The sequence below is a fragment of the Notamacropus eugenii genome, chromosome 2 (assembly GCF_028372415.1).
Source record: "Notamacropus eugenii isolate mMacEug1 chromosome 2, mMacEug1.pri_v2, whole genome shotgun sequence".
Lineage (NCBI taxonomy): Eukaryota > Metazoa > Chordata > Mammalia > Diprotodontia > Macropodidae > Notamacropus > Notamacropus eugenii.
The window spans coordinates 85933124-85949892 of NC_092873.1; the positions used below are offsets into that span (position 1 = coordinate 85933124).

General features: G+C 48.6%; 3 protein-coding genes and 2 long non-coding RNA genes across 7 annotated transcripts in view; 2 read left to right on the top strand and 3 right to left on the bottom strand.

Moving 5' to 3' along the window:
• Nucleotides 1-491: 491 nt before the first annotated feature.
• PBX2 (PBX homeobox 2) lies at nt 492-6034 on the bottom strand. 2 transcript variants are annotated; one of them, XM_072637617.1, is made up of 9 exons: nt 5513-6033; nt 4539-4612; nt 3962-4209; nt 3671-3861; nt 3383-3518; nt 3020-3173; nt 2548-2636; nt 2269-2355; nt 492-2134 (listed from the first exon to the last, which is right to left on the bottom strand). In XM_072637617.1, exons 1-9 carry the CDS (start codon nt 5731-5733, stop codon nt 2042-2044), a joined length of 1293 nt encoding a protein of 430 aa, XP_072493718.1. In that variant the 5' UTR covers nt 5734-6033; the 3' UTR covers nt 492-2041. The 2 variants fall into 2 exon arrangements, with proteins under 2 accessions (XP_072493718.1, XP_072493719.1); XM_072637618.1 differs by lacking the exon at nt 2269-2355 and having other exon boundaries at nt 5513-6034.
• A 598-nt stretch (nt 6035-6632) lies between these two features.
• GPSM3 (G protein signaling modulator 3) lies at nt 6633-9189 on the bottom strand. Its single transcript, XM_072637632.1, has 4 exons — nt 8689-9189; nt 8410-8509; nt 7953-8149; nt 6633-7632 (listed from the first exon to the last, which is right to left on the bottom strand). Exons 1-4 carry the CDS (start codon nt 8734-8736, stop codon nt 7495-7497), a joined length of 483 nt encoding a protein of 160 aa, XP_072493733.1. The 5' UTR covers nt 8737-9189; the 3' UTR covers nt 6633-7494.
• LOC140522328 (uncharacterized) lies at nt 7560-10631 on the top strand. The gene is made up of 2 exons (XR_011973287.1): nt 7560-7654; nt 10062-10631. It is a non-coding gene; the product is annotated as an uncharacterized lncRNA (long non-coding RNA).
• Nucleotides 10632-11748: 1117 nt separating this feature from the next.
• Nucleotides 11749-16769, bottom strand: part of NOTCH4 (notch receptor 4) — a 31412-nt gene continuing 26391 nt past the window's right edge. For both annotated transcript variants that reach the window (XM_072637593.1, XM_072637594.1), the window contains 3 exons: nt 16021-16168; nt 13300-13397; nt 11749-13058 (listed from right to left, as the gene is read on the bottom strand). In XM_072637593.1, the coding sequence (XP_072493694.1) occupies nt 12387-13058; nt 13300-13397; nt 16021-16168 (918 nt within the window). In that variant the 3' untranslated portion in view covers nt 11749-12386. The remainder of the gene's footprint in view (nt 13059-13299; nt 13398-16020; nt 16169-16769) is intronic.
• Nucleotides 12994-16769, top strand: part of LOC140522327 (uncharacterized) — a 60552-nt gene continuing 56776 nt past the window's right edge. The window contains exon 1 of the long non-coding RNA XR_011973286.1: nt 12994-13080. This is a non-coding gene — a long non-coding RNA (uncharacterized lncRNA). The remainder of the gene's footprint in view (nt 13081-16769) is intronic.

Consider the following 16769-nt stretch of genomic DNA (forward strand, 5'->3'; position numbering starts at 1 on the left):
AACGAGCATACCTTAGCCTGTCCTAACAGAGGAGAGGCTGCCAGATAGTAGAACTAGGGACAAGCCTATTCTCCCTGGGAGAAAGGGTATTGAATTGGAAGAAACTAGGAGAGAAGGAAAAAGAGTCAGACGAGGGAAGTTGGATAACACACTTTTAAGTAACATTTACATGTTGATTTATGGTTTATAAACTTTTAAAATTTGTGGTAGATATATAGATATGTATGCTTTATAAAATTTTACCTGTGAGGTAAGTAGTGCCAGTCCTCATTTCATAGATGAGGAAACTAAGGGTCACAGAGATTAAAATGGCTTGCCCAACGGTCACAAACCAGTAAGTGGTGAAAATAAGTTTCAAACTCAGGACTCCTGGACCTCCAGTCCAATGTTTGTTCCACTAAACCATGACGACACCAGATTTGTGGGAAAGAATGTAAAAACCTAGGAAATTCAAGTTCTCACATGTGTGAAAAAAAATTCTCCACCAAACCCAGGGAAAAAAGAAATTTCTTTATTTAAAACTGCCATTTGTTCTGTGAAACTACAAGTTTACAAGTGAGGAGATAACTGCCCCCCAACAATCCCCTTTGTTCCCTGACCCCACCCCAGATCACCTGTAGTGGGAGGAGTCCTCTCACCCCAACACACACACCAAATCCTGAGGATGTTTGAGGGGTTTAGCCAGGAGGGGAGAGGGGTGGGGATATGGGATATTTCTAATATTCCCTCCCCCCACACTTGGCCCCTGTTGCCCTCCCTTCTCCCCATAACCCCTGATTGGGGTGAGAACAGAAACCTCATTTCTGGGGAAACTGAGGGAGAGACAACAAGCATACCCTCCTCTTTAATATATTTGGCAACAAGCCCCCCCAACCTCCCCCCCTCAAGCTAGGATAACAATAAAATAAAGAAAAATGCAAAAACAGATATTAAGATGTGTTAGTCCCTGGGAGAGGAGGCAGGTGATATTTTTCCTTCTTCAAAGTCACTAAATCCTCAGCTCTGTTAACCTACTCCCCAATTTTTTTCCTGGGAAGGGTTACATGGGAAGGTCATTTATCCCCTTTAGTCATCCTATTACCAAGAGTCTGGGATAATGAAGCAGGCTGATTTGCACATGCAATTGAAAAGCCTCCAGTACTCAGCAAATCTGAAGGGAGGGTTTATTCCACTCTTTGCACAGACCCTGCTGATCAGACTCCCTGATGGACCCAATTGGGGAGTGGGGTTGGCTGGGTCCTCTTAGATTGGTTGGCTTATCCCTCCTATTCCTATAACAGGACACTTCTGGCTATTAACCCTAATATGGGAAAGGAAGAAACCCAAAGAGTCAATACACTTACCCACCCAACCCCAGGAAAAAAACAAACAAACCTAAATTAAAAATTAAAAACCAAACAAAAAATCCAGATGAATCCCAGGTTTTCTTTTTCTTTTTCTTTTTTTAAGAAAAAAAAAAATCCAAAGCCCAGTCAACATTTTCTCTAAAGTAGCAGAAACTCCCTCCGAGGTAGATATCTGAGTCAGACACTCTTGTCCACCGAGCGATTCTATTGGTTTAAGATGAGCTGCATATGAGGTAATAAGAGCTGTCTTAGGGGGCAGGGGGCGGGGTGCACAGGGGGCATGGCCTGTGTCCTCTGTCCAGAAATTTTGTCCCCATTTTTGGCGTCACTAGACAGGCAAGGTGGCGTCTCTGTCCAATTCTAGAGCAAATAAGTGGGGTGGGGTGGAGTGGGGAGGGCAAGAGAATAGGTCATGTCAGAAAGAGAGAGAGAGAAAGGGAGGGGAGAGAGACTAAATAAAAAAAGAAAAGCAGGGTAGAGGGCAGGGAAAAGGGGAGAAACTGAGAAGGATCCCTTGGGAGAGCCTTCCCACCCTGTGGTTCGCACCCCAAGCACTGAGACGCCTTCTTTATGAGGAAAAACCCCATTTGCCCCTCTGCCTTGTGCTTCTCCTCTGGGTGGGGTGTGTCCACTGGATGTCTGGGGCCTCTCCAAGAGTAACCCCATGTGCCCCCACCCCTGAGACAGAGACTGGATCAGTTGGATGTGTCAGAGTGAACGCTCCCAGGTCCCTCTGTTGGGGATGTCACTGAAGATGGGGTCACTGCTTCTTGCCAGCCGCCATTAGCCTAGAAAAGGAGAAGGACATACAGGATTACAAGGGAGGAGGTTCTCATATTTTGAGAAAGGGTGTGAAAGGAGAATGTAGGATACCTCTCACCAATCCTGGGGAGAGTAGGGGTGGTTCTATATACAGACTCACCCTCATTTCCCGGGGGCTGTACATCTGGCCTCCCCCAAGGCTATCCCCGTAGCCCCCAGTGCCCATTGAGTGACGGAGCGATTCCACCTGAGAGAGGCAAAAGGAGGGGTGAGGGAGAGAGGGAGCTGCAAAAGCCATTTTCCCATAGGAAAAGGGAGACCAGGGCAAGAGAAATGGTTCTTAGACCCTAGAATTACAAGGTGAAATGCATGTGTGCATATTCCAGGGAGTGTGGAGGGGGCGCGGTATTGAGAAGGAGCCTTATGCTGTGCAACCGACCTGGGAGCTGGGGTAGGAGTCTCCATTGAGCCCGGGCATCCCTAGGAACATGTCTCCAGATCCTGAGAGGTTGAAGGAACCACCAGAGCCTATGAGGAAGCAGAAGAATAGAGAGGAAGATGGGAAACTCAGATATCTGGATTCCATTTCTTCTACCCAGGATCCCCCACAGAACCATTTCCCTAGGAAGTTTACTTCCATATGCAAGGAACTGGCAAAAAACATTGTCAGTACAGAAAGGGAAGATTTCATCTTCTCCTTCCCTCCAAATGGACCCTTCCCATGGACCTTCTCTGTTTAGAAGCGAAGGCAAGGGGCAAGTTCTCTAAGATGGCTGTGATATGTTCCAAACCATCCCATTTTGGTCACCTGCACCCAGATAGGGTCCCTTTCTGCTTTAACTGAGATCAGACAGGAGAAGAAAGCAAACAAATTCAGGAGTGCAAACCAAAGGAATGATGAGAGGTCCAACCTGCAGAAGAGGGAGGTGTAGGGGAACTGGCACGGCTATGCCCCCCTTGAGTAACAGACACGGCAGTTTTCACTGCGTAGATATTTGCTTCTTCCTGGAACTTGCCAATATTTTTCTTATATCTGATCCGTTTGTTGCCGAACCAGTTGGAGACCTTTGGAGTGCAAGGGAGAGGAGAGGGCTAAGAGGGAGAATAGCATTTTCTGAAGACCCCCCCCACCCCCACTTGACTGCCCTGCTTTCCTCCATCCCTCCAAGAACTGACAACCTTCCTCTCAGTTCTTCTTATTCTTCTCCTCTATTCTTCTCCCTCTCTCCTTGGGATACAGAAGCCTTTCATGCCACAGTACCTGACACCATTACCTGGGAGACAGTGATCCCACATTTCTTAGCGAGCTCCTCCTTGGCCTCTTCACTGGGATAAGGGTTACTCAGGTGGGAGTAGAAATATTCGTTTAAGACCTCAGTGGCCTGTTTGCTGAAGTTACGGCGTTTTCTTCTGCAGGGAAATGGAGAGGGTTTGTGAGAATGCTGGAGCCCTAAGAGATGGAATTGTGGTGGTGGGGAGGGGGACAGTTGGTGGTGGTCTATAAGGGGGAGAGGGCTAGTAAAAGAGGCATGGGCTAGGATCCTAGATTTCAAAATCCCCACCTGGCATCCAGGAAACGTGAGCGAAGGATCATGACAGCTTCACATGTGCTCTGCTTGAGCTGCATCTGAATGGCACTGAACTTTCGGTGGATGATACCAACCATACGCTCCATCTCCTTGGGAGCCACGGGCCGTGTGCGGCTCTGTTCTCGAAGCAGGTTCATCACATGAGTAGTGAACTCATTACACGCCTAGGTGGATAACCAGGGGCATCAGATTAGTATGTGGAGTCCCATCCATAGCCTCCCAATGCCCCTCTCCTTGACCTGGGCCCAAAAGGCTTCTCTGTACCTGTTCATACTTCTCCAGCTCAGAATGGTAGATATGGCGGATCTGGGCCAGTTTACTTCGATAGTCAGAGTGCTCAATGGAGTTGTCAGGAGATACTCCACCACCAGAGGCTGCCGCTGCTGCTGCAGCTGCTGCAGACCCTCCTCCCTTCTCTGGTCCTGCCACCCCTTCTGCCAGAAGCATGTTGTCCAAACGCATCAGTTGGGGGTCCACAGGCTCCTCCTCCTGTGAGCTTCGGATACTGAGGCCTGCCATGCAGGATGAAGCATTGGGGCTTCAGGGTGTAGGTTCAAATCCCACTTCCCACATTTACTATCTGTGTAACTTTAAGCAATTTTATTTAACCTTCCTGGGCCTTAGTTACCTCATCTGTAAAATGAGGGGGTTGGGAACTCTTTTTAGCTATAGGTCTATGGTATCTAACTACTCAGCAGGCTCTTTTTTTTTTTCCTTGGGGAACTCTGCATAACTACCTTCCCACTTGTTGGGGACCCAGACATCCCCCCTGTTTCCCCTACCTCTATTGTGAGATGGATTTCATTTCCAGGAAAGGAGTGCGAAAGGGGAGCATACATACCAGTCTTCTCTTTGATCTCACATAGGACACTAAAAAGAGCAGGCTTCATTCGGTGGCAATTCAGGGCATGTTTCCTGGGGGAGGAGGGGAAAAAAGAGGGATGGAAGATAGAAGAGTCAGTTCAAGAGCTTTGTGGGTGTTAGAGAAGAGACTGAATAATGTGAGGGCCAAGAATAGAGAGAGAACTCCAGGGAGAAATAAGAAAGGTAGAAAGAAGTTGGATGGGGGCAAAGGAATTGAGAGACCAGAGGGCCAGAGCAGGGGACCAAGTCTGCCAGGGATGCGTGTGTGTGTGTGTGTGTGTGTGTGATATGTGTCATGGGAGGACTGAAAAAAATGTCTCCACAGATTGAAAACTGTGTTCTGGAACATGGGGGAATGAGTTTCAAAGGGGTATGGAAAAATATATTTGGGGGCCAGGGCACGGAATGAGGTGAGGAGTTTGTGGGGTCACTAGGAGGATATTACAGGGGGACTGTGGGGAAGGGATAGTTGTAGGGAGCTAACAGTAGAGGAGCAAGGGAAGCTCAAGTGGGAAAGTTTGGGGATTCTTTCTGCATCTAGATAAAATGATAGGGTCGGGGTGACCAGGAGATTGTGACCAAGTGATCTGGGGGTGGTTGCGGGTAGGGGTACTAGAAGCTGTGAAGAGAAAAATCCCAGACTGGGTACTAAAAGGAGACCTTGAAGGATTGGTTATTTCAAGGGGTTTAGGGGTTACTGAGAGGTCAGGAGTGGGACTGAGCACTTAGGGAGTTCACAAGCACCGAAAGAGATTGTGGAGGGCAAGTCTAAGGAGGTGAAGAGTTCCTTAGGGTAAGGGGGTGGGGAGGAGGTAAAGTAATTAGGGGGACTTAGAAAGGACCAAAAGACAGTGAGAGGACTGTAGGGGGTCAGGGATATGGGGGAGGGTCCCAAAAGCCCATCTGTGTGAAGAGGTCTCAGATTTGGAGAAGGGTTTGGGGGGGACTCACTTGGCCTGGGCCTCATCCAGGCTTTGGTCGGTGATGGTCATGATCTGCTGCAGGATGTCCCCGATGTCCTGCTTTCCCCGTCCTCCTGGGACCCCCCCAGCCCCGCCTCCGGGTTCTCCACCACCGGGAGGTTCCCCAGGTCCCCCTGGCTCCCCACCTACTAGTCCCAGGCCTCCCCGGCCCCCGCCTGGAGGGGGTGGCCCTAGTAGCCTTTCGTCCATGGCTGGGGGGGGCCCCCCTCCCCCCGGAGCCCCCTCCCTTATCAGCCCCTCCTCTCTCCCGGGTTCCCCCCTTTTCTTGAAAAATTGCTTGGGCCGATGCTCCTACTGCCACCACCCCTTCCTGTCTCCCCCTCTCCTGGCTTCCTGGGGGGTCCCTGCCTTGGGGGGAGCTCTGGGGTATGGGCTGGGCCCCCCCAGAGGAGACCCCGGCCCCCGGCGGCGGAGAAAATGGAGCCGGAGAGAGAGGAGGCCCAGGCGGGGGTGTGTGTGAGAGAGAGGGAGGGAGGAGGGGGGAGGCTGGGGGAGGGGAGACTAGGAGGAAGAGGAGGAGAGAGGAGAGGAGGAACAGGGAGGAGTTGTGGGCGGAGAGATAGACCAAAGAACGGAGACCAAAGAGGAGGAGGGGGGGAAGAGAAGGAGAAGGAGGAGAAGGAGATGAGGGGAGAGGGAGATGGTGTGAGGAGAAGGTTCTTTAGGGAGAAGGATGGAAAGGAGAAAACTGTGGGTCTGGGGCTTATCTTGGTCTTCAGTGGGGAAGGAAATCAGGATCCGGAGGGGGAGGGGTAGCAGTTGAATCCTGAGAAGGGCAGGGGCTAGAATGCCAGATGCCTGGGTTCTTGGACAGCTCCGTTCATATTTCTTGTCCTAAAGACTCCCCTCCCTGTTCTACTTAATTAAGACCAGGAGAGTGGGAGCCGGGCATGGAGGGGAGGGGGTGGGCATGTAATTAGGGAGGTCTCCAGCCGATGCTTAATGAGCCAGTAATTAACCAGCCTGGGAGGTGAGCTGGCCGGCAGCCAGACAAAGGAGAGCTCCCCAGCCCTTGCCTCAGGCCTTTCCCCTTTGCTACTCTCCCCAATGATCCCACCCCCCCCTCTCACTTAGTCACCAGTCTTCAGTTGAGAAGGAAATTAAATTTATTCACAAAATTGAAACATCAAACATCTGGGAAGATAGGATGGAGAAGGGGTGTGATATCTCTGATCACTCGGGCTTTGGATCTCCCCCTTCATCCCATCCTCTCAAAAGATGAGAAAGATGGTAGAGTTCCCAAACCCCTCCCCTCACTGAAGGGAAAGGAGGGTGCTGGGAAGGGGGAAAGAGGCCACAGTTGTTTATCTAGGGCAGCACTCTATCCCCTCAAAGGTCTTGGCCTCTCTGAAGGCAGGGAGGGAGTGTAGATGGAAATTGATCCCCCTCAGGGGGCATTGAAGTCTTCAGCTTGGGTACAGACCTGGGGTAAGGTGTAGAGGTGCTGTCCCATTTTCACTTCCCCTGGGAATTTCTTAGGAGGGCAGTGAAACCTTTGGGATACTGACATTTTCTGGCAGTACGTCTGGTCGGATCCAGATAGTCTCAGTCATTCCTTAAGACTGAATTTTGTTCTGACCACAGCACTTCAGATCCAAGTGGGACGGAAGTGGGTAGGTGTCATTCAGGGAAAGTTTAAATTACAAAGATTTCCCCTTTTCACCCCCTTCCCCCTCCACAATGTCCTTGTTCTTCTTTGTCCGTCCTATCCCCAATCTTGATTCTCCTAGAGAAATTCCAGGTGTCCTGGCCTCAGTGGGGAAAGTTTAGGGGTCTCAGCATCAGTACACCCACACATAAGAATGGAGGTGGGGAGTTGATTCTGAGGTGTTCACTGCCTTCTGCAGTCCCTAGTGTCCTTTGGAGACAGGTCTTCGCTGAGACAATTCTTAGGCAGTGTTCTCAGTCCCTTACTCCACCACCCCCAACTTCAGGAGGGGAGGGGAGAGCTCAGTAGGTATGTGTAGGAGGTCTGGACCTTTGCTCCTCCATTCGACCACTTCCCTGCACCCTCAACAGCAGCTCCAGGAGCTCTTGCCCTCCTGGTGGAAGGGGCGGGTCTGACCGCTGAGCTTCAATGCGCTGGCACTGGGGAGAAGGAGGGGCAGAGGTAAGGTGAGCAGGGGAGGGGAAATTGAATGCCTAAGATCCTGAGGGAATGATGTCCTGGGGTTGGGGGGTTGGGTGATTGTGTAGGGGAGCATCTAGGAACTGGTTGGGGCTAGATACCTGATTTTCTCTCTGAAGGAAACAAAAGTTGGGATAAGGACAGATGGGTAGAATGGGTGGGGGTGTTACAGATTCCTGGGTCTGTAAGAGGAATGGGTGCTGTATGAAAGGGAACCTGGGGACTGAGGGGCAGGATGGAACTGGATACCTAAGGGAATTGAGGAAGGCTCTGGTCTCACCTGGTGACTGAGGATGGTGCTGTAGAGCTGGTCTCTGTCCTCTGTAACCTGGACTTGGGCAGATGTGGCTAGGGAGCCAGGGGGAGTATGGAAGGTGGCTCTCTGTCCTTCCAGCCTTTTGGACTGAGCTTCTGCTACTAAGTCTAGGAAGAGTTCTGTCTGCAAGGAGAGCATGGAGGCCGAGCGGGGTCCTAGGGCTGGGGGAATATGTGTAGGGGTGATGGTCAGAGGTTAAGGAGATAGGGACATGAGAAGCAGTAAGAAATATGGTGGGGGAGGATTGAATATTGGAGGGCTGTAAAAGGCACACTCTTTATAGGTGGGAAGTGGGGTGATGGGGAGCCTGCCAGTTAGAAATGAGGCAGGGGTTAGAATTGAGTCTGAGATTAGTACTAAGGCCAGAAATGAGGTCAGGGGTCATGATTAAAGCAGCACAGAGAAGTAATAGTTGAGTTACCTGTGTTTTGGTCCCTGGAATGGGGAGGGGTTGGGGGTGCCGATCTCCAAGGTCTGATAGTATTCAGGGGGGGCCAGCCTTGATCATCTGGGGGAAAGCTCTGAGAATGATAGATAGGGTCACAGATAGACTAATCCCGAGGCAAGACAAAGTGCCTGGCTTGGAACTCCAACCCATTCTGTTTGTCTGTCTGTATACTCTGTATTTCTAAGAGTCTTAATTTGTTCTCCTGTACCTATTTTCCTCTTTATACCTTCCTCCCAACTTTCCCCTACTCACCTGCTCAATCTCATCTTCCTCTTCTTCCTGAAGTCTCTCTGTCTCCATCCCCTTTAACAGGGGAGGTGGGAAGGGGGTTGGAGGCAGTAGTGATGGTTGTAGGCTTGGACACCTGAGCCCTTGAAGGTAGCAAGAGATGGAATAGGGTTGGGGGGGGAGAGCTTGAGGGCCAGATGCCTGGGTTCTAAGAAGGAAGCTGGGTTCTGGGTTATCGCCCCCCCCCCCATCCTAAGCCCCACCCATCGCTCTTGGTGACGCTCCCCCCCAACTTCCTCCTGTTCCCCTTTTCCACCCTCTACTACTCTCAGTCTCTTATCCCCAAGGGAGTGTGAGGGATACAATAAAATCTGCTTTTGTCAGTTTGAGAGTGCTGGGGAAATGAATGTTGATGGAGAGAAATAGCTATTGGGGAGACTCTATCAGTCTTCAGCACTGCTCCCTCTTTCTCTTTACACCTCCCCCCAAAACAGGTCTGTTCTTCCTAGCTGACTCTGTCAACACAGGAACTAGCTGTAGAGGAAGTGGTTTTACTCCTCCCCCCCTTCAGTCCTTCCCCTCCCTTAGGGAATAGCCTTGACCTTATAGAAGATTCTTTCTCTGTAAAACCCCCCACCCCCACTCCCCCTGCCCATATCCACCTAGGGGCTAGGGGAGGTTCTTTCCTGCTGGGAGGCTGGAGGATCTTAATGGTGATACTTCACATTTATCTATCATTTTCTTTCATTAAAAAACAAAAACAAATCTTGATGTAGGGAGTGCCAATATTATATTGTGTTGTATTTGTCCTTCATTCTCAAAGAAGACCACGACATCAAGATGAAGATATGACTTGCAGTTGACTTTGATTTGGGTGAGGGAGGGCTGTGCAAGGTCACCAGCCTCACTTACTCCTCCAGAGCCTTCTGGGGCTAGTGGCCTGATATTTAGCAGGAAGACTGGAGATAGCCCAGGATGCAATGGAAGACCCAGGCCCTTTCAGGCTAAGGTCTTAGCACAATCTTACTTTGAGTGAGATACACCTACTCAATGAATAGGCTTCTCTAAGTTACTCAAGAGATGGCCCCTTTAATAAAAAAAAAAAAGTCAAACTGGGAGAGGAAGACCCTCAGGGTTCCTGGGTAAAAGAGAAACAGTTACCATTTAGTTATTGCATCCACTCTGTGCTAGGTGGGTGGGGACTTGTCTAGTCTATGAGCTCCAGAATGAATTAGGTTAAAGGCTTGATCTTTGAGCAAGAAATGTAGCCAGTAAACCCAAAGGAAAAAAGGCAGCTTTTGGCCATGGAGCTTACCTTACCCTGTGCAGAACAGGAGGGGAGGGCAGGGAAGAGAAGGGAAGGTGCTACTCATTCACGGTTTATACCCATTTTACAGATGAGGAAACTGAAGTTCAGAGAGACCAAATGACTTAACAGAAATTCTTCTGTCTTGGAATTTCCTGCCCTCTCCTGGATGCCTCCACATTGAATGAAGAATTCCAATTTGAGAAGCTTCTACATCAGTTAATTAAACTACAAGTATTTACAACTTTGGTAGCACAAAACAACTTTGGAGCCTCTCCCAACAAGTTTCATCTTGAAACAAAATCCTGTCTTTTTAATACCAATTTTCCAGAAGTGTTATATGGTTGTGAATCATGTGACATGATGGTTTCCAGAGAATTGAAAAATAAGTTTCACTCAGAGGGCAATGGAGAAGTACATGGTGGGTGGAGCCCATTACAAATGAAGGACTACAGTAAAAATGTTATCAAAGAAATGTATGAGCAGGAAAAAAAAGCCTGGTTTATTGAGAAGGAACGAGTGAGGGCAACCTGCCCACTCCATTGATAGTTTCACAATGTCAAGAGGAAACAAGAATGGTCTCCAGTCTGTTTGGGGGACGCCCTGTGGTGAATGCAGAGGGCATGGGCAAGAGTAGCAGAGAATAAATGCAAAGACATGAGTGGATGGTCTCTGTTTTACTGAAGGGATTTCCAACCAACTTAATAACAGACCCATATAAGTTTCTTTAGCATAGTATGAAAAGAAAGACATGGGCTTTGGAATCAAAGGGCTTGTGTTCAGATCTTACATCTGACCTGTGTGTCCCTTCCACCTCCCTTTGTCTCTGGGATTGGCTTCTGAGGTATCTTTCAGTTCTAGATCTGTTATTCTGTGATACTGGGACTAGGGTATCTCTAAAGTCCTTCTTGGCTACCATCCTATGATGCTATTTCTCCAATCCCATGCAAAGGATATGAAATGTAATGTAGGATGGTCCTTGTCCTCAATGAGTTGAAAAGCCAAAGCCTCAAGATGTATCACATTTAGGCCCTGGGGTAGGGGGCAACTTTTTAGTAGTCAGTGATGAGGAACTAGAAACAAAGAATAGATGGGACAACACCTCTGGATCTTTTTTGCATAGAGAAAACATTTATATTCATGTTCTGGACCATGGAACTCATCATTTGATGGTAAGCAGGGTTGGAGATGATCAAGGATAACAGAGGATGTGGCTTCATGGACTTGTGCCCCTAAGGATACACAGGTGAGTTTTTTCCTAATGTCTAGCCCTCCCATTTCCCAAAGACTCTAGGTATTAGGTGGTCTCTAGTTCTTGAACAGGATGAATATAATGCTGAAGACTAGTAATTATCTCCTTTAAGATATTCAGTGCACTTCCTTCCCCTTATTCAAGTTGCACAAATTTTGCCCTTTAAATCTATCCTACTGGTTAAGTGGCTACTCTGTATTTATTTTAGGGGATGTCCGCAGAGAATAAGGTGGTATTTGGATTCCTTCACTGAGTAAAGTCTGGGAAGTTTTGTATCTAATTGCTGTGAGTGCAGATGATTAAAATTCTCTAGGGGTGACCCTAGGTCACCCCAAAGTGACATGTTTTTTCATATGCATTTGAATCACTCATTCCTGGACAAGTTTGTGTGTGTGTGTGTGTGTGTGTGTGTGTGTGTGTGTGTATGTGTGTGTGTAGTCCCAGAAGCCTAGCCAGTAGTCACTTCAGTGCTGTTATGTACAGTCCTACCACTTTTCCTACAATCCTTCAGGCACGAGAGAACAGGTGAAATTTGAAATCAACTTTATTAGGAGATAACAATCCAGTACATCTGGGAATAGTGAGGAGATGACTGTAAGAGTTGGATGCCTCATCCTTAAGTGACCTCATTAAATGGGGGAAGGGGAGAAACACAAGGAGTCATTGGCTCTGACCTGGGGCTCCTCCAGAGGCAGGCTCCCGTTGGAAGCTATCTGTACAGGGAAAACAATTTCATATCCCGTTTCCTTTCTCTTGGGGGCAATCCTCACTTCAGTTTCGGGGCGATCTCCCAGCATCCCTGCATTTTGGTTCGCCTGTCTCCTTTTCTACTGTTTCTGCTCCTTATCAGTCCCATAATCTTTCTTTGGGGGGTGGTGGTGGTAGTGGTGGTATTGGTATGTCACCTCCCTCTTTGGAGTCTTTATCCCAATGCAGGAGAGGGATAGCTGAGGTCCTCTCCCTTGTTAGGGAAAGCATTGCTCATTCAAGCGGGGGAAAATTTATTTTAGGAGCAGACACATCCTTCCATTCCATTGTGGAGGAGGATCTTCCTGCACTTGAGTCTTCTCGGCCTAGAATCTGGGGGATCCTCAGACTCTGCTGCTTTGAGCATCCATCTCCCCACATCTCCCCATGTACTACCACCCCTCGGTTTAAGGAGCATCACTCCGAGGGATTGGGTACCCAGGCTGCTTCGGGGGAACTTTGCTCAAGAGAGGGAGTAAGGCATGGGGGCGGGACCGGAGTCCTGGGGGTGGGGCCACAGGTTCCCAGAGCCACCCAATCATAAGGCCAGCCTCCTGTTGTAGCTTCGCTTCTGTGTTCGCGGGATCGAGCCAAGAGTAACCTAGGATCATGTCGAGCTCCGCGCATGCTTGCTGGGGACCTCAGGCCGCGAAGGGGCGGGGCTCTACCTCCTGAGAGGCTCCGGCTACGGGGGAAGGCCGCGCCCCCATGCGGAGCCGCATCCATTGACATTGTTCGACCGGGAGGGTAAGCCCCACCCCCGTGCGTGTTTCCTCCTCCTGACGTCATCCGGCCGCGCGGAAAAGCCCCGCCTCTAGGAAAGGTCCTAGTGCGCGGGAAGGCGCCTTTCTCGGTCTTGTCTCCACCCACCGAGCCCAGGGAGGCTTTGTGACGCAAAGAGGGCCGAGACTCCGGAAGCCCTTCCCCTTCTAGGAGCGTCAGCAGGTCCCAGTGTCCGCGCCGACGGGCGATGTCTTGGGGTCCGAACCCCGCCTGGTCCCGCAATCCCCGGGCCGCCCCTGCCTCCAGTAGTAACCGGGCCACTTCCACCGCCCCTTCCCGGGCAGTCAAGAAGAGCGGCGTTTGCTCCTAGGGGAGGGGCAGCAGGCAGGTGGGGTCAGGGAAAGGCCACGCCTCAGGAGGCCCATTCCTCCAGGCCCCCCCCCCTCTGCGTCACGTGGTGGCCCCGCCCAGTTTCTTCCCCTCCCCTCCTCCTCTCCTTTCTCTCTTTCCCCTCCCCCTTCCCCTCTTTCTTCCTCCTCCTCCTCTCCCCCCCACCAGCCGCACTTTGAACTTGGCCCCTCCCTTAAAAGACTTTGGCCCCTCTGACCCTGCTGTCCTGAGCGTCCTTGTCGGCCCCGGCCTGGAGCAGGGCGCTGGCGGCCCGAGCATTGTTCACCGCGGCGGCCCAGTGTAGGGCTGTCTTTCCTGGGGAGGCAGAGGCAGGGCAAAGAGGGGTGATTCTAGGGTTGGGGAAACGGATGCCTGGGTCCCTTGGGGGGAGACGTCTGGGAGAATTTTCTCACGGGATTGGGAGTAGGAGAAAGAGGACAGCTAGGGCTGGCATGGGGTCCCCCTCTGCTGGTCAATGGCGGGAAGCGTTACCATGGAGATGGCGCCGGAGGGCAGGAAGCTTTGCCCCGGTGACGTCACCCTCAGGGACAATGGGGCATTGTTCTGTGGCCTAGGGGATAGGGACCCCTCCCTCCTCCCCTTCGCCCTCCCCAGTCTGTTCCCACTGCTTTCCCTGCTCCTCTGGACCGTGGCTGGCAGATTGTGTGCTTACTGGAGGCATAACCCCTGGATGTGCCTCCAGTCCCACAGGCAAACCCTTCAAGTGATTCTGCCACCAGTTTGGTTTATCTTATTTATTATCCCTTATCTCTTTCAAAGCTGTCTACACTTGCTCACCTCCCACTCTTCAGTCCCCTGCCATCTGACTTCTGTCCTCACCACTCCACTGAAACTGTACCCTCCAAGGTTATTTATCTCTTATTAACTGCTAAATCAGTGGCTTTTTCTTAGTCTTCCTCTACCTCTAAAACATTTGCAGCCTTTCTTCCTAGAGACCAGTCTGTTTTTCAGCTCTGATCAGCTTTCTCAGTCTTTGCTGGATCATCCCATGTCCTCCTCTTTATTCATAGGTCTCAGTTCTTTGGCCTAGGTTCCCACATTTTCTCTTGGTGGTAGCATCAGCTCCCACAAGTTTTTACAAGTGTGACTTTCCATATCTACACATCCAACCCTAATCTCTCCAGAACTTCAGTTCTTTATCACACAATTGTTCACACTTGTCCATTGGATGTCTCACTGGCATCTAAGACTTTTTTCCCTTCAGGCTCTTGTAGAAATTTCCTGCATTAATACAAGAGTGTTGCCATATCTCATTGATTCTGTCTCCACAACATTTTTTTGCATCTGTCTCTTAAATTAAGCCCATGATTCCTAGTTGAGGCTTTGATCACTTCTCTCCAGTGCTATTTTGCAATAGATTCTGAATTGGTCTCTGATTCCATTCTCCTTTCTCACAGTTAACACATACATTGGATGATGGGGGTAAACCCCACTATCTCTTGAGGTAGCTCATTCTACTTTTTGTTTCTCTCTAATTAGGAAATTTTTCCTTCCATGAAGCCTAAATTTGCTTCTTTGCTCTCAGTTCTGCCCTCTGGGTCCAAATACATAAGTCTAGTTTCTCTTCCAAAGGATAGCTTTTCAGAGGCTTCAAAGTAGCTCTCTTGTTCTCTCTAGCTTCTTCAAGGTAAACACTCCTATTTTTTTAACCACTATTCACTTGACATGGGATTAAGGTCCCCTACACCATTCTATTTACCTTTACCAGCTTATCAATTTCTTTCTTAAACTGTGGTGCCCAGGAGAAAAACAATACTCCAGATATGCTCTGACTAGAGCAGAGTTCAGAAGGACTAACATTTATCCTTGGAAACTTTGCCTTCCTTAATGCAGTGAAGTCATATTCTCTTTTTTATTTTTTTAATCACATGGCTGATTCATACTGAGCTTGCAGTCCATTAAAACATCCAACTCTTTTTTTAGACTAAGTACTGTCTGACCGTGCCTCCCTGGTCCTGCTCTAGTGATTCTAGTGATTTCTTGAACCTAAGTATAAGACTTTGCATTTGTTCCTGTTGAATTTCATCTTACTAGATTTAGCTTCATGTTCTAGCCTGTCAAACTCTTTTTTGGGATCCTGATTCTGGCAGATGACACAAAATTAGAAAAGATAGGGGTCATCCACTGTAGACCTTTCATGTTGACACCACCTGGTAGTGACCACTTGAGTGCAGAGACTCAACCACTTCCAAATCCATCTAATTTACATCATTCCATGTTTTTCACAAGAATAGCATGAGACTATCAAATGATTCACTAAAATCCAGGTAAATTGTACAGCGTTTCCCTAATCACACTGTCACACTGCTGTTAAGATAATCTTTCCAAGGCATAAGTTTGATCATGTTACCCCTTTGCTCAAAACTCTTTAATTGCTCCTTAATGTCTTTAGGAGAAAATACAAACCTCTAAGCCTAGGAGTTCAAACCTTCCATAGTATTTCTCCAACCTGCCTTTGCAGTCTTAGTTCATATTATTTCCTTTAATGTGCTATATGTTCTAGGCATCCTTTCCTATAACCTTCTCCCCAAACATTGATACTCCATTTCCCATCTCTATGCCCTTTTTCAGATTGTTTCCCCTGGATTCCCTCTTTATTCCTAGCTTTCTTCCAGGCTCAGTTTAAGTGGCATTTCCTACAAGATTGTTCCCCCCTCAAACTGCCTTATATTTACTTTTCTGTGCACATGTAGTATAACAGAAACTGGAACTCAGAGGCTTCTGTTTTTGTCTTTGAACCCTTAGCAGTTAGCACAATATTTTACATATGGTAAGTTCTTAATTACTCTATTGAATTGAAGAATATCCTTGGTATCCTATCTCTATGAATAACTCGTTATCTTGTTTCTCGCTCCAGTAATCCCTAGTTCGCCAGCCCCTACACCTTTAGAAGCCATCTGTCCCACTGGGTCCTTACCCCATTTATCTCTGGCTCCCACATCTGCTTGGGCAGCAATCAGCTCTTCTACCAGGTCCTCTGCAGCTAGCCGGGCAGCCAGCATGAGGGGCGTTGTCCCATCCTCTGTTCTAGCATCAACTGAAGTTTGCCTACTCCTAAGAAGGAGCTGGAGTAGAGGGTTTTGGGGGTGGGCAGAGGACAGTAGAGGAACAACAATGAGACTGAACTCCCAGCCTTGAGTCCCATATAGTCTTGCTTTGCCTGACTTTCCTATCTTCTTCACTTTCTTTTCTTTCTTATACTCATCTTTACACCACCCTTCTCTTTTTCTTATCTCTCTTCTCCACCCTTCTTTCCTCTTTTCCATATTCCAAACCCTTCTTCCTCTTCAACCCCAAACCCATTCTGCTTCCTATTCTCTCTGATCTCCTGATGAAGGAAAGAAAAGTGTCTTTGTTATTAACTTTTGGGATGGTATTTGCATTGAATTATTTTTTGGGGGAAAACTTTGATAGTTCTTTTTATCCTCTTATCAATTTTGGATCAAGTTAATTAACTAAGCAATTGCACAGCAATATAGGTGTAACTAGGACCTATCATGATTTTACCTAATTATTCCTACTGGATTCCAAGTCCTGTTGTTTTTAATTGCCCAAACTTAAAAAACACTGTCTAAATTTGTTGTCCTATACTAATTATGAGTTTTGGTTTAATACATAAAGACCCTCTGTAAAGATTGGTAATTGGTGGGCATTAACCTGGGAATG